Source organism: Neomonachus schauinslandi, chromosome 4, assembly GCF_002201575.2.
Source record: "Neomonachus schauinslandi chromosome 4, ASM220157v2, whole genome shotgun sequence".
Classification (NCBI taxonomy): Eukaryota; Metazoa; Chordata; class Mammalia; order Carnivora; family Phocidae; genus Neomonachus; species Neomonachus schauinslandi.
Window position 1 is genome coordinate 33,141,038 of NC_058406.1, and position 14,983 is coordinate 33,156,020.

The following is a 14,983-nucleotide window of genomic DNA, read 5'->3' on the forward strand; positions in this document are numbered from 1 at the left end:
AGGGTCTAGGCTAACGGACACCAGGAGTGGCACGTAGAGATGAAAGCAGTCTCTTGGGGGCTGTGTCAGGCTTCTCCCCTCCCCATCCTGTAAAGGACAAAGGGCACTTTCTACACAGTCGCCACACAGAGGAGTTGGGGGGGAGGGCTGAGTCTGTGAGGACAGGGGAGTGAAGAGAGGGTGAAGGGGTTGTCAGTTAATCATTCTGCATATCCTTGGGCCTTCGCCCACTAGCTAGTGTCCTCCACCTAAGGCTGAGACCTCTGCTGAAGGAACCAGAGCTGGAAAAACATCCAGCTGGCAGAAGGGGGAGACTGTGCGTGAATACTCGTCACATCTGTCCATTGGCAGCCAATGCCTACACACTGTGGGTAGCATGCAGTGCTCACTGAACAGAACTAAAGAAACTCAGGTATGGGAAGAGGGCTGTGATAGAACCTGCAGAAAAGGCTGTGGAGAAGGAAAAGGGGAGACTTTTGCTTAGGGGACAAACCAGGGGAGGTTATCAAGATGAGGGAAAGACAGTTAGCCAGATCTGGAAGATGTGTTGAGAGGGGCCAAAAGGGGAAAAGAGAAAGCGTAGCTTATTATTCACTTATTATTCTCTGGCAAGAATGGGGCCCTAAGAGCTGCTTTCCATACGTTCTTATGGTTCAGTCCTATAACTACTGTTATCGCCACTTCATGGGTGGAAAGAATTGAATCAGAAAGGGTGATGGATTTTTCTCAAGGTCACATGGCAAGTAAGGCAGAAGCAACACTGGTGTTCCAGGCCAAGGAAAAAGTGTGGACAAAGGGATGGAAGGAGGAAAGCACAGCACAGATACAGGGAATTGCTACACCTGACTGTGCTTGGCCAAACCATACACTGAATAAGAGGCCTTTATATGCCAGAAGATGAAAAAGTTGGTTGGTCCCAAGTGAAAGAATGAGGAGTTTTGTTTGTACTGGGGCATCCCTAAGAATTTTAAAAAAGGGGTTATGATCCCCATTGTTCTTTAGAAAGACAAACCTGGGGACAATATATCACTAGGAGGAAAGGAGAGGAAAGGGAGCCAGCTGAGACCAGCTACAATGCACAGGTATGATGTACACACACACACACACACACACACACACAGCTGTGACACACAGAAGGCCTGAGAGCATAGAGCAGACAGAGGACACAGAATTGACAGGAAGGTGGTCATGCTGGATAACTCAGGTGGAGCAGAGTGGAGGAAATGAATGCATTTGGGGACATATGGAGTGTGAAGTAAGATGACACATTCCATAGGTAATCTTTTTTTTTTTTTTTTTCTTTTTACAGAGAGAGAGAGAGAGACCGTGAGAGAGGGAACACAAGCAGGGGGAGATGGGAGAGGGAGAAGCAGGCTTCCCGCGGAGCAGGCAGCCCGATGCGGGGCTCGATCCCAGGACTCTGGGATCATGACCTGAGCCGAAGGCAGACACTTAACGACTGAGCCACCCAGCGCCCCTCCATAGGTAATCTTAAACACAGTTCTGGAAGTTTAGAATGGACAGGGCTCGAGGAAAAAAAAAAAATCCAAGGATTCTCTGAAATCACATAAAGTGGACTGTGAGAGCTCACTTTCCCAGCCCCTTGCTTTCATTTCCTTTAAGGAATTCCTGCCCCCGCTCCACTGGCCTGTTAATCATGGTGTTCTCCCAGTTTCCCCCAGTCCGAGCTCCTAACAGCCCAGAATCCAAGCAAGAACAGTCAGAGTTCCTGCATGAGATGAGCCCTACTGCTGCAGAGTGCCAAAATAGAGAGAGAGCCTCAGATATCCAAGCCCCCTGCAGCCAGTCACCCTTCAACCCTCCATCTGAATAACCCAAATATAATCGGGTCCCCCTCTCTGTTTTTGGTTAGGCTAGTTTAATTGTAATGTGCTATAATCAAAGCAGTCTAATATACCATGATGCAATAAAAAATGAAATTGCTCAGGAGAGAGTAGGGGAAGAGAATAGTAGTTAACATTTGAGTGCTGACTATACCTCAAGGGCCTTTTATGCCCTTCTAAGAAGTTTGGACTTTACCCAGTAGAAAATTACGAGCTACTTAAAGGTTTCACTTTAATTTTAAATATGTTCAGTTGAAGGTACCCTTTTGAGGTCTGGGCTATAATCCCATTTCACAGAGGTGGAAACTGGAGTTCTTGGAAGGGAGGAAACTTGCCTCAGGCCACACAATGGATGTGTCCAGATCAGGTATAATTGAAGAATGGTCGAGTGTACAGGGAAGGAGGTGGTAAAGACCTGATAGGAGTGACACTGGAAGGATAAACAAGGGGACTGGCAGCAGGAAAGAGAGAGGGCAGACGGTCCAAGTAGAGGGTAGAGCCTCTACGGGCAGTAGACGTGTGACACAGCACCTCACTCCCGGGTCCTAGCTCCAGCTGACAGTACTTACAGCTTAGTGGCAAGAACAGTGGAGTTGCCGTGACACAGCAAGGCCTGTGGGACTGGTGGTGAGTGTGAAGAGAGGCAAGCACAAGCTCTGATCTGTGATACCTGGGGAATTACAACAGCAGCCCGTGAAGACCCGAGCCCAGACCTGGTAAGCATGGACAAATGAGGAGGGAACGCATCACAACTGCACAGAGAGATCTTTGCATGGTGTAGGGCCCCCTTTAGGGACAGAATTGTAGGCAGACTGCGGAACTGAGCCTTCAAATGGTTGGACAGGAGATACAGTTTAGGAGGGGGGACAAAGAACATTTCAGGTGAGGGAGCTTGTCATTCGGCCTCAAAGCAAAATGACACAATTTAAGAGACCAAACTGGGCTTTAATGGGAGAGTATGGGTGTCAACTAAGTGGGAGAAAAAAAAATCACAAAACTAGATTCAAAAATGACTTATGACACCAGGTAAACCAATGTAAAAATGCTCTGCATTCGGTGCTGAAGAGACACTGTGGGGGATGAGACATGCACAAAGGATCTCTCAGGAGGCTGAGCTCCTGAGGCTGAGCATGACGTCAGCATAGACAAGGTGCACAGGGAGGAAGATGTTGTCCTCATAAAGGGATTGATCAATCATTGGTTTAAGCAACAATTACGGACAGCAGAGTTCTAGACGCTATCCTGAGGATAGCGAATATTTATCAAGCTTTTATTAAGCACTATTCTGAGCACTTAGTATGTATTAATCTATTTAAACATTACAGCAACCCTACAATATTGCCACTAATATCATCATCCCCAGGAATAAGGAAACTGAGGCACAGAGGTAAATTAACTTTCCCAAGCCACACAGCTAGTAAGTGGCAGAGCTAGGCAGTCTAAACCTGCTCTTTTAACCAAAATGCTACATTATTCTATCTCCCCCCAAGTCAACTAAATCACACTACTGATAATAGCAGCAGCTAGCGGGGCGCCTGCGTGGCTCAGTCGTTAAGCGTCTGCCTTCGGCTCAGGTCATGATCTCAGGGTCCTGGGATCGAGCCCCGCATCGGGCTCCCTGCTCGGTGGGAAGCCTGCTTCTCCCTCTCCCACTCCCCCTGCTTGTGTTCCCTCTCTCACTGTGTCTCTCTCTCTAAGTGAATAAAAAAAAAAAATAGTAGCAGCTAGCATTTATAGTGTTTACGGTGGGCCAGGTGCTATAGTATGCCAGACATACACATTCATGCCAAAGATCACCTAGCTCCCAGGTAGATGAACTGGAATTCAAACCCTGACAGTTCAGGGTGCTTGAACTTGGAGGACAATAAAGAGCATAAAAGAGGAGGTAACTGACCTTACTTACTTAAGAGTGGCACTGAGTTGTGCCCACACTGGGTTGTCAGAAAGCTTCACAGAAGACTGGCTCATGGGCTGAATTTTGAAAGATGATTGGGTATTCATCAGACAGAATGATGGGGCAAAATGTTACTTGCAGAGGGAATGGTAGGACAAAAAGAACGGAGGCTAGAAAGAGTTTGTTCATTTCAGGAAACTTCAAGCAGCTTGTATGGCTCGAGAACAGAGTGGGCAGCAGGACAAGAGAGAAACTAAGTCAGGAGAAGTCAGGGGGCCAGATCACACAGAATCTTCCTTGCCTTCCCAGGAAATTTGAGATGTTTTTCAGACTTTTTCAATGAAGTAAATGTAATGGCAAAAAAGACAGAAAGAAATATCCCCCAGGAAATCCAATGGCTTACTCTGAACCCCTTCAGACTAGTAGGAATTCCTTCAAGTCTATTTTCTCCTAATAATGCATACATGATAGTTTTTTGGTCTCTGTTTAAATTACTTACCCTCAAGAAAATGAGTGTTCCAGGGTGATTTGACCCAAGGACTTTCAGCATGCCTGGCACACCAACCTGCCAGGTGCATGGACTCCAGTTTGAGAAACATGGGGAGGGAACTATCAAAAGGATTTTAATCAAAGGAGCAATGTGATCCGATCAGCAGTTTAGAAAGACCTGGCAGCCATATCAAAGATGGGTGGGAGTGGGAGACAGGGAGTCTGAACAACACTTTTAGGGAAAGAGGCCCAGGGCCTAAAATGCAGGGCAGGATGGATAGATATTAGGGAGCCAGAAGAGATAGGATTTGGCACCTGGGGGTGGGACACAGAGAGGGAAGGGTTTAGGATGGCTTCCATAGACCTGGCTTAGGTCACACCCAGGAAACTAGGAAAAAAAAAAAAAAAACAGGTTCAGAGGGAAGGATGCCTGGACTTGAACATTCAGAATCTGAGGTACCTATGGATCCTAGGGGCAGAGAGCTCTGAGCTGAAAATAAAAGTGGTGGTCACAGAGACAGTGGGCAGAGGGATAACAGGCCAAAAGATGCAGAAAAGGAATGGTCAGAGACATAGGGGCCAAGTGGGGACAAAGAGATGAAAAGGAAATGATCAGCACTAGGAAACGCCATGGAGATCAAGTAAGATGAGCCCTGAAAAAATTCTGGATTTAGCCAGTAGGTCAACATACATCCCTTAGTAATTTCTCTGGACAATAATCAGGAGTTGACCCAGGGTGAGCATTTGGAAGGATTCAGCCTCCGTCCTGCCTGGTGCTGGGATCAGCTCACACGGCTCCTATGTCCACAGGGCACAGAGAATACATTGTCCGTAAGGAGGATTATTCTGTACAAGAAACTCAGACAAAGGGAGAGGTTGTTCCCAGCTGCCTGGGGGAGGTGAGAATGGGTGGGAAAAGGGACCAGCCTTGCACTAGGACATTCCTGCAGAGTTCAGCTTCCTCCCTGACAGCAGGACAGGAGGTGAGCAGTCTACACCTCCAGCTCAGTCGTCAAGACAGAACCCATTATGAAGCTGGAAGGAGCACTTGGCTACAACCTATCGATTTTCGCTGTTTCAGAAGAAAGTACAAGGTTAAGTAAAGTTGGCTAGGTAGGGCAGCAGTAGACATCAGAAGGGGTAGAGAATGGGGTGACTGGGGTAATGAGTGAAAGGGAGGTTCAACAATGACAGAATTCCAGCGACAGGGCAGAGCTGGACACGGGCCAGTCCTAGGCAATGGCAATGGCCCACGCATATATGGATTAAGTAAGCTTTCTTAATGTGCTTTCAGCGGGATGAACTCTGCACTGCAGTAAGATCTCAGGATTTCACAGTGCTTCTTTCTCCATCCTAGGCATAATCCCAAGAGACGATGGCCTAATCTCATTTTCCAGGGGCCCTGAGAGTAGGAGAAAGCACAGTCCCCAGGCAAAACAGAGAAGTCAGAAACAGAGGAATACCCCCAAAGTAGAGCAAGAGAGCCATCTTTTACAAATCCTAAATCTGAACAACTAAGCACATCACGTCCTCTTCTTCAAAGGGAGCACCGTATATATTCATTCCTGAGGGAATGGAGGGAATGCGTGGGTGAGGAGAGGGAGATACTTTCCATGGAGGCATTTACCAGGTTGTGTGGGTCCCAAAGTTGGCAATGCTACATAGGTGTGTGTACTCCAGAGGATGTGGGGATAGGAGGGGGTCGGAAATGAGAACGTTGTGTTTCCAGAGTAAAGAATATAAAGATGTGAGTGCCTCCAGAGTAAGGAATGTTTGCGTAAGGGCCCAAGATGTAGGTGAGGTCCTGCACATGTTCCTGTTGGGGCAGGAGGACATTTCCACTCCGGGAGGACAAGGAACCCATTTCAAATATTATGGTGGGAATGAAGGTAGTATTAGTCTGAGACAACAAAGGAACTTGGGGTTGGTGCCTCTCAATAGGAGGGAATCTTCTGGTGGAATTAAGGATGGCAGTCACCAAAAGCTCCTTCAAGGGTTTTAGAGGCGTACAACTTGAATTTTATCCAATGTGACAGTTAGCTTTGACGCTTCCAGCAAGGAGGGAAACGGTAAGAACATAAGGAACACTTGAGCGGGCTGACAGAGCAGTAAGGCAGCACTGCTGAAGTGGGGGGAAGGTCTGGCATTGCCTCAGAGCTGATAAAAGGACTCCCCACGCTGTTGGGTCGATGACCACTGAACTCTGCGGATACCATCTCTTGTCTTGATGGGGCAGGAATGGATGTGACACTGGGGACTTTTCCAGTTCTTTGCTGCCACAGCCTGGCAGAATTCTGCCCAGCACCAAGCAAATGCCGAAGCACTGCTGTGTGACCGAAGAGAACAGAAAAAAGGCAGCTGGAAGGTATGAGCAGGCCCTCCTCATACCGCTCAGGACTTTTACATCAAAGCTAATCAAAGCTAAGAAAACATCTTATGGAGAACAAATTAGAATTGCCTTGCAGCAACTTTGAAAGTCTCCGACATATGGTCTCTGATCCCTATATAGCTCCCTCATAAATAGCTGTCAGCTAACCCCGACACGGTGGCCATCAATTTAAATAACTTTATTCAGGGAGGGGCACCTGGGTGGCTCAGTCGTTAAGCGTCTGCCTTCGGCTCAGGTCAGGATCCCAGGGTCCTGGGATCGAGTCCCGCATCGGGCTCCCTGCTCGGCAGGAAGCCTGCTTCTCCCTCTCCCACTCCCCCTGCTTGTGTTCCCTCTCTTGCTGTGTCTCTCTCTGTCAAATAAATAAATAAAATCTAATAAACAAACAAACAAACTTTATTCAGAGAAACCCTTTGGTCTTCTCCTGACTTAAACCCTGCCCCTCCCTGCAAAGGAGCAGCGAGAAAGGCAGCTTAGGCTGCAGACCCAACTCACGCTGCTCTTCAGCTTTATGCAAAGCAGGCAAAAGTCCTGGTGGCTATCCCCACCCACCAGCAATCTGGCTCTTATTTGAGTTTCAGTGGACTGGAGGAAAGCCATCCTGGCTGGAGGCCAGGCAGTAGGCATATTATGAGGCCAACTAAACCCTGAAGAAATCCCTTTCTTACACAGTCCCACCTGGAAGAGCCACTTCCTGGGAAGCCCCCACCTACCGGACCTGTGACATCTTCTTTCATGTGTATGGGGTGAGGTAAAGGATAGTCGACTTTGTGACTATTTCCCAGGTAAGAGCTGAACTGGCTTCTTAGAGGAGAGAAGGAGGAGAGCAGACTCACACTTCACCAGAGCTGCAGGTGGGCCATTTGACCCAGCCCAGAAGCTTCAATGCCCGTAGCTCGGAGAGATGGCCAGGATGGAACCTAGGCAGGAGGCCTGCAGAGCCTGCACGCCCCTAAGGACATACAGAGGCTACGACAGTTTCTGGCCACACAAAGTAAGCACAGGCTTTCAAACATAACAGAGCAGCCTGTGATCTTGGGTCCATCAGCTCACCACTGACGTGAAGCAGTGTCAGATCCCGCTAAGTTCTGGATCCAGGACTGAGGAGGGCAGTGGGGAGAAGTGGCTGTAGAAACTACAGTTTATTGAATACCCATCATTTCATAGACTATACTAAGTGTTTTACATTCATTTTCTCATTTTAATCCTCACAACAACCCTATGAGGTAGGTATCATCGCCACTTACAAACAAGAAAACAGGATGAGAAAAATGAGGTCACTTGCCCAAAGTCACTCAGCTAGTCAGTGGTGGAGCTGGGGTCTGTCTGGTGCTGAAAGCCCATGTTCTCTTTATTGTACCCATGTAGTTCACTTTGGGCAAAAGGCAATTTCACTGCTCAACTCTGCAAGGGACACCTGGGAGTGGAGGTTGCTGGCCACACTCACCGCTGGTAGGGATGCATTGAAGCTGACTTGATGTTGGTTTTTATTCCACTTGGCATTTTCCCTAAAAGAAACATGAAGAAAGACACTTGAAGCATGGTGGGACTTTCATGATAAATCAGAGATGGTCTCCCAGGTTCCCTTCTGCCACCCCCTTGCTCTATCATCTCAGAACCTCTGTGGCCTCTGACCCTGGGTAGCAAAGATCAGAGATGTGGGTCCCTGAAGGTGTCTGGGAGGAATGGGCTGATAGTAGGAGGGGTCAAAAAACACCCCAGTGGTCTCCTGCTCAGCTACTCCCAGAAAAGACAGTTAAGACCCCATTTAATGTCACACGTAAAAAAAAAAAAAAAGAAAAAAAAGTTTTCTCGTATTGTAACTGTTCCTTTTCCTGGACAGCTTTGGAAAAAAACAAAAAAAACAAAAACCTCTTTTAGCTACGTACATCTGAACTCCTCCAGACTGTTCTCATAACTATTAATGGTAAGCAGGAGAGAGGAAACAGAGGAAAGAGTACATGGAGCTTGCCTGTTTGTCAATTCTCAGCGTACCTACTGAACGGTCTTAAGATCATTAGTCTCTCTAAGAAAAGACCCTGACAGCACACCTAGTATCCAGAGTAAATGGGCCAGAAGGGTAGTTGAGACAGAACTTTAAGATGGGGGTAGGAGGTGCAGTTTCTGCTGCTCGAAGTTCTTCCTTTCTCTGGTGCCTGCTACAGAGTCTCAAAGGAGATCTTTACTCCTAAAAAATTGTTTTCTGAGTCACAGTCCAAGAAGAAAGGGAGAAAATCTCCAGCTCTGGGATGTTGGGGGCCCAGACAATGCAGCTTATTCCTACTTCCACAAGGTCTGCAACCATGTCATTCCCTGCCCCCTTACCTGTTTGACCTGTTTGAGCCATCTGTACCCCGCTGAGCAGCGGCTGCTGCTGGCTTGGAGCTCCTGCCATCTGCACCTGCTGTAATCCTGAGGCTCCTGCAAGAATGGTCCCAGCTCCAGGCTGGCCCGGCTGGCCAGGACCACTGCTGCCTGAAGGTCTCCAATTAGACAGCCCCTTCCCAAAGGCCACAGCGGCTACTAAGGCATTGGTGTCTGCAGGGTTAAAGGTCTGCTTGTTTGGCCGGAGACCTGAAGAAAAAGGTGAAGTGTGGAGCCTGAGGTACGCCTCTGACCCTGGAATGAACCTACCAGGAGGAAGACCAGGCTGAGCCCAGAGCTCAGAGGAGCTCAGAGCACCAGGGCTCAGCAGCATCCACACTCACAGGCAGCCCAGAGGAAGAGCCCCCAAAGACCCTCACAGCTATCTCAGAATTCTCCCCTCTCATTTTGCCCATTTCCTCCACCTGCTCCAGGACCAGCCCTAAATACACACGGCGAACAGAATGGAAATGTCCCTTTCCTAAGCAGTTCGGTCTTCCGTCCTCACTTCACCACCACCAAAACCACCACTCTTATTCCAGCGACCTCCCGCTTTTCCTTCTCCATTTCGCCACCAATCCCTCCTCCATACCTCCACTCTCCGATTCCCGTTCCTCTTTACTGATTTTCTCCAGAAGGTTTGAGCACATTTTATTCAAGCTCTGGATCTGCTTCTGTAACACACATATATTTGTGCAGAGATCAGGGCAAACAAGAGATGAGTGTGGTGAAGTTTCTTCCTTGTGCTCTTCCAGGGACAACTCATGGGTAACCAACTGCGCATCCCCACCAGACACAAACGGTAATGCCTAGCTTCTCGTACTGGGACTTGAGGGATGGGGGGGTGGGGGGTGGGCAGCAGGGCAGTGATGCCGTCCAACCTGAGCCGCGTCAGCACCAACGCGGGCCGCATCTGTTGTTAGCTGCTTCTCTTGCTCTTCGACCTCAGGGTCAGGCTTGGTTCTCAGATGGTCAGGGACCACCTCATGGCTGAACACAGGCACTCGTCCTTCAGTCTGCCGCTATAACACACAGATTTTATTGATCCTCCTATGCAATTCGAGTAGATTCAGTCTGGCCTGATATATATAGTTCCTTCCATAAGCAAACGGTACATTTTCAGGGAAAACACCACCTGATACTTAAAATACCTAGCTTCCAAGGACACTACTGCCCTTACTCCCTGCTTCATTTCTGTCTCCTCACACTTCTATTTCTACCACACCTAGGGGCAAGTTTCTCTTTGCTACGTTTTAATAAAATACCAAAATAGACAAACTCACAAAAGAACATACTTTTTGCTCAAGATAGGTACTGGAGGAGAAAGGTCTTTGCCTTAGTGACAGAGGCCTCAGGTTTATTTGGCACTATTTGGGAGCGGCTCCCCAACTCCAGAAGGAAAAAAAGCAAGGTCTCCAAAATGCAGCCCTTACTTTCTATTGCCACACACTACACATTCAGAACTTCTAAAATAACCAAGCAACAACTGTGTGCCAAGTCCTCATCTAAGAATTTAATTTCCCATGTTGTACCTTTCTCCTCCTCTTACCATGAGATCTTCATCACGGTCTGGGGACAGCACCAGAGGGATGATGACCTGATTACGGAACAGTGGTGTCTTTTCATGCTTCAAGACCTTGTTCAAAGTGTTCAGCTGTCCGGAGAGCAAGGCAAAGCTGTCCAGGACAGAGGGCCTGGTGGTGATAAGGTGTCAGAATGTTCTCAGTAAAGTAGCCTTGAAGGGGTCCTTCAAACTAGCAATTCCCAGGCTCACCCCAAAAGGACTCAGCACTCCAGCTGGACTGGGCAGGAGGGACACACTTTCAGTTTCTGACACAGGTGGAGAAATAAGGCAGTTCATTCTTTGAATGGGGTGAGGACCAGTGGCAAAATAAGAACCACGGCTATACCTATCACTAAACATTCAGAAACTGGGTAAAAACCTCCTTTCAGGCCTGAAAATAGGATCCACACTTCCAGAGTAGGTTGGACCTAAAAGACTCAGCAATATCTGTGGTAAGAGATCCAGGATGAACACTAGATTCTCACTGTAGTGGGAGGACCCACTGAGGGAGTACCTCCTCCCAGAGAAGTCAAAGGGTGAGAATCAAAAGCTAGAAAGAACTTGGGTTGCGGGGTGCCTGGGTGGCTCAGGCATTAAGTGTCTGCCTTCTCCGGCTCAGGTCATGATCCCAGAGTCCTGGGATCGAGCCCCACATTGGTTCTCTCTCTCACACTCTCCCTACTTGTGTTCCCTCTCTCCCTGTCTCTGTCAAATAAATAAAATCTTTTGAAGAAGAAGAAGAAAAAAAAAAAAGAACTTGGGTTGGGAAACTGGGCATTTCTCTACTTTCATGGCCCTAAGACAAACTTCACCTGTTAAATGCTGGGAAACCCAGCTCTTTCCAAATCAAAAGATGTTTGCCAAGTGATAAGTTGTGACATCACTGGAGATGTCCTATCCACCAGGAGGCCTCCCCTCCCCACCCCACCCCCAGCATCCATGGAGCCCTCCTCAGCTTGCCCTGGCAACCCTTACCAGGTCAGCCGGTCATACTCGTTCTCCAACTTGTAAATGAAACTCCCCAGTGAGTTCTTCAGATCAGCCACTTGACTCAGCAGTGCATCTAATGATGCCTCAAGCTGCTTCTCCTCCCTCTGCACCGACAGGAACAGGTTGGTTACCCAGAGAGCCATGAGTATGATACATACAGAGGAAAGCTAGAAAGTCAGGATGGCAGAATGCAAAACTAGTCAAGTAACACAGGATTTCCCTAGCACAGGAGAGCCAGGTTGTTTTCTATCTTTGGTATTTGGGTTACAGACAGCATCAACCCTTAGACCTTTCAATCCATTCGCCTCACCATTCCTCCTTTCTCTCATCATCTCCTAATTCATGTCTGGCTTTTCTCTGCATTGGAAACACTCTGTACTCTCTCATTGAGACACTTTCACCAGAGCTAATGCCTGGGCTTTATTATCTTTGTACACCTCTGCAGCATATGTATTTCAGCTTCTTCTGTACTAGAACCTGCCTTGTGAGCCTGGTAGTTCTTGCCAATAACATAATCTCTGGGAAACCTACCCACACATGAAGGTTTCTCTGAATACCAGGCTTGTACCACCGCTTCCCTCCACCCTCCCCCACTCTTCCTTTGCCCTCCGCATTTGATGTTTTCAAATTTCTTCTTGCTGAATTAATTGGCACTCATTTTATCTCTGTGCCAAGATTCCTGTGTCCCTTTCACAAGCTTAGTCAACTCATAAACATTCACTGACAGTCAACCAGGTGCAAGAAAGTAAGTGGCAAGTGAAAAACAAAAAAATGCACACGCTCCTAAGCACCAGAGAAACAATTTTAAATGCTGGGGTGTCTGCAAACATTTTCCTCCCATCTGTGGTCTCCAGTTTTACTTAATTTCTTCATCCTTAACAACTAACAGGCTCAGGGTGGGAAGAATGATGCAAAATCGTCTTGCAAACTCACCAATGTGTATGACATGAGCCTTGATCCTAGGTTCCACCCACAGCCTCAGATTATAATTAGCTCAGTTTTCAGCCATCCCCTACCCCCCCCCCCCAGCAATTCCTTCACCCCTCGGGTTTCTCTCCAATTCCAGATCCCTTGTTATGTCTGCATCCAACAGCGTCCATCCAACAGCCTAGGCCGGGGCCTGAGCCAACCCGCCACTTTCTTGAGCCGTCTTCCTTGGACTGCATTTCAACTTTCCCAGGGTACAGTAGCCTCATCCCTTCGTGCACCACAGCAAGTCCGCGGGTCCTACTTCCTCGCGACTCGGCCACTGTCTCCTGCCAGACGGGCCCCACCCCCACTTTTCCAGTCGGCCGCCCCTCCCCATCCCGCGGGCCCTTACCCGCCAGCTAGGGCTCTGCCCTCTCCTCTCAGCCCCAACTCCTCACTCTCCTCGTCCAGTCCACTCTCAGTCCTGTTACCTGAAGCTAGCTAGCGGTCAACAGTCCCAACTCCGCTCTCACCTGCATTGCGTCGGCAGCGGCGACGGCACCGACTTCCCCTTCCGGTTTCCTACTCAGCGAGCCACTGTGAGAGGGCTTCGTCCCCCAATCAGAAAACTCAGAACTCGGCCCTCCCACTCACTTCCGGTTCCTGCGAGGCCGCAGTAACCGGGTCAGGGGTTATGAGTGGAGCATCTTCTCTGGCCCGGGCCGGCGCGGGAGCGCTGTGTGATGGCCTCGGAGCGCCCGGAGCCGGAGGTGAGGGGCGGGCGGGCGCAACGCTGGGCCCTGGGCCCTGAGCCCTGGGCCCTGGGCCCCGAGCCCCGAGGGGGAGGGTCCGGCGGCCCGGCGAGGCGGCGGCCTTCTCCCGGTCTGGGGACGGCCGTGCCGAGTTGCCTGGGCAGGAATCGGCCCAGCCCCGAAGGCCCGACAATTGAACCTCCTCCCCGGGGCCCGCAGTTTCCTCAGGGGGCGGCTAGAGCAGAAACTTGTCGCTTTGTTTTTTTTTATTGAAATTTCAGACACGTCGCCGACTCTAGGGCTCTCAGATTCTTCGGTCTTAATAATGATCCTGTGGTTTGATTTTCTGCTGCAGTTTCCGTAGGCAACACGGCAGTAGACCTACTTTGCTGGTTTATGCATTTCTACAAACATTGGAATGACATAAACAGCGTGAATTAATTTAGTTGTAACGCTCATGCACTTGGGAGCAGCTTTGGTTTCGTGAAAAAAACATTTGACTCGGAGTGAAACCTCGTCCCAATATTGGCGCTGCTATTTAGCTATCTGTGCAACTTTGGGCAAGTCTTGACTATCCGAATCCTGTTTCCTTCTTCATAAAATACCTGTCTTATGGTGTGTTGTGAGGACCTTATGTATTAAGCCAGAAAATGTGTATGAGGCATCCATTTGGTGCCAGTGCAAGGAACTTAAACCTACAGGTTATTCATACGTGTGCGAGGAAGGGAAGTTGGCAATATCCGTTCTCATTTACAGATAAGGAAACTGAAAAGTGAAGGAGGTTAAGTACCTTACCCAAGTGCTACTCAGCTGGGAAGTAGCAGAGTTTTGAAGTTAGAAGATCTGAGCATAGAATCTATCAGATTTGGAAAGAACATCACTAGAAAAGGTGCCCAGTGTTCTAAGAGAGTATGTGGGAAGGGTGAGGGATGTGTATAATGACATAAATAGTAGTCATTACTTATTGAATGCTTACTGCATGCCGGGGACCATTCTCAGCACTTTACCAATATCAGTTAGTGCTCTCATCCCTAGACACTTTTATCATCTCCATCTTTCATTTGGGGAGATGGAGGCACAGAGCTCACCAGAGTAACATGGTTACACAGCTAGTAAGTAGTAGTAGAGCCAGGACTCCCAAACAGGTGGCCTGGCTCCAGATCTTAAGTTTTTAACCATCATGATTATAGTATAATAACGTAGCCACAGGATGGTAAATCTCCAATTTGTTGGGATTTGATGTGATGAGACCCAAGATTAAATAGGAAACCTTGTACTGTTTAAAAGAATCAGATGGGGCGCCTGGGTGGCTCAGTCAGTTGAGCTCTTGGTTTCAGCCCAGGTCATGATTTTGGGGTGGTGAGATCGAGTCCCACATTGGGAGGAAGTCTGCTTGAGATTCCCTCTCCCTCTTCCCCTTCCCTCCTCAAATAAGTAAATAAATCTTTAGGAAAAAACAAAAACTAAAAGAATCAGACATGTTCCACAGGGATGGTGGAATAGCCCATGCATCAGAAATACCAAGATTGAGAAAGAAGGAAAGAATTTGAAGTACATCTCTCTAAGGATTAAGATGAGAGGAAATGGGAGGATGTTGTAGGGAAATACAACATACCTTTTAGGCAGGTAATCTAAAACAGCATTGCCCAGGGGCACCTGGGTGGCTCAGTTGGTTAAGCATATGGCTGTTGATTTCTGCTCAGGTCATGATGTCAGGGTCATGAGATCAGCCCCAGGTCATGCTCCACATTCAGCGGGGAGTCTGCTTGAGATCCTTTCTCTCCCTCT

At 48.4% G+C, this 14,983-nt stretch overlaps 2 protein-coding genes across 7 annotated transcripts in view; one reads left to right on the forward strand and one right to left on the reverse strand.

The window, feature by feature from the left end:
* Positions 1-7,750: 7,750 nt before the first annotated feature.
* MED8 (mediator complex subunit 8) lies at positions 7,751-13,013 on the reverse strand. Of its 6 annotated transcripts, none has more exons than XM_021683809.1 (7): positions 12,977-13,013; positions 11,520-11,638; positions 10,530-10,674; positions 9,862-10,002; positions 9,573-9,654; positions 8,942-9,190; positions 7,751-8,124 (listed from the first exon to the last, which is right to left on the reverse strand). In XM_021683809.1, the coding sequence occupies exons 1-7, from the start codon at positions 12,980-12,982 to the stop codon at positions 8,060-8,062; spliced, it is 807 nt and encodes a 268-aa protein (XP_021539484.1). In that variant the 5' UTR covers positions 12,983-13,013; the 3' UTR covers positions 7,751-8,059. The 6 variants fall into 6 exon arrangements, with proteins under 6 accessions (XP_021539484.1, XP_021539482.1, XP_021539485.1 ...); XM_021683807.1 differs by having other exon boundaries at positions 11,520-11,701; positions 12,977-12,992; XM_021683810.1 differs by having other exon boundaries at positions 12,935-12,983.
* Positions 13,014-13,123: 110 nt separating this feature from the next.
* SZT2 (SZT2 subunit of KICSTOR complex) overlaps positions 13,124-14,983 on the forward strand; it is a 50,355-nt gene continuing 48,495 nt past the window's right edge. Inside the window, 1 exon segment of the mRNA XM_021684249.2 lies at positions 13,124-13,213. Coding sequence (XP_021539924.1) covers positions 13,187-13,213 — 27 coding nt within the window. The 5' untranslated portion in view covers positions 13,124-13,186.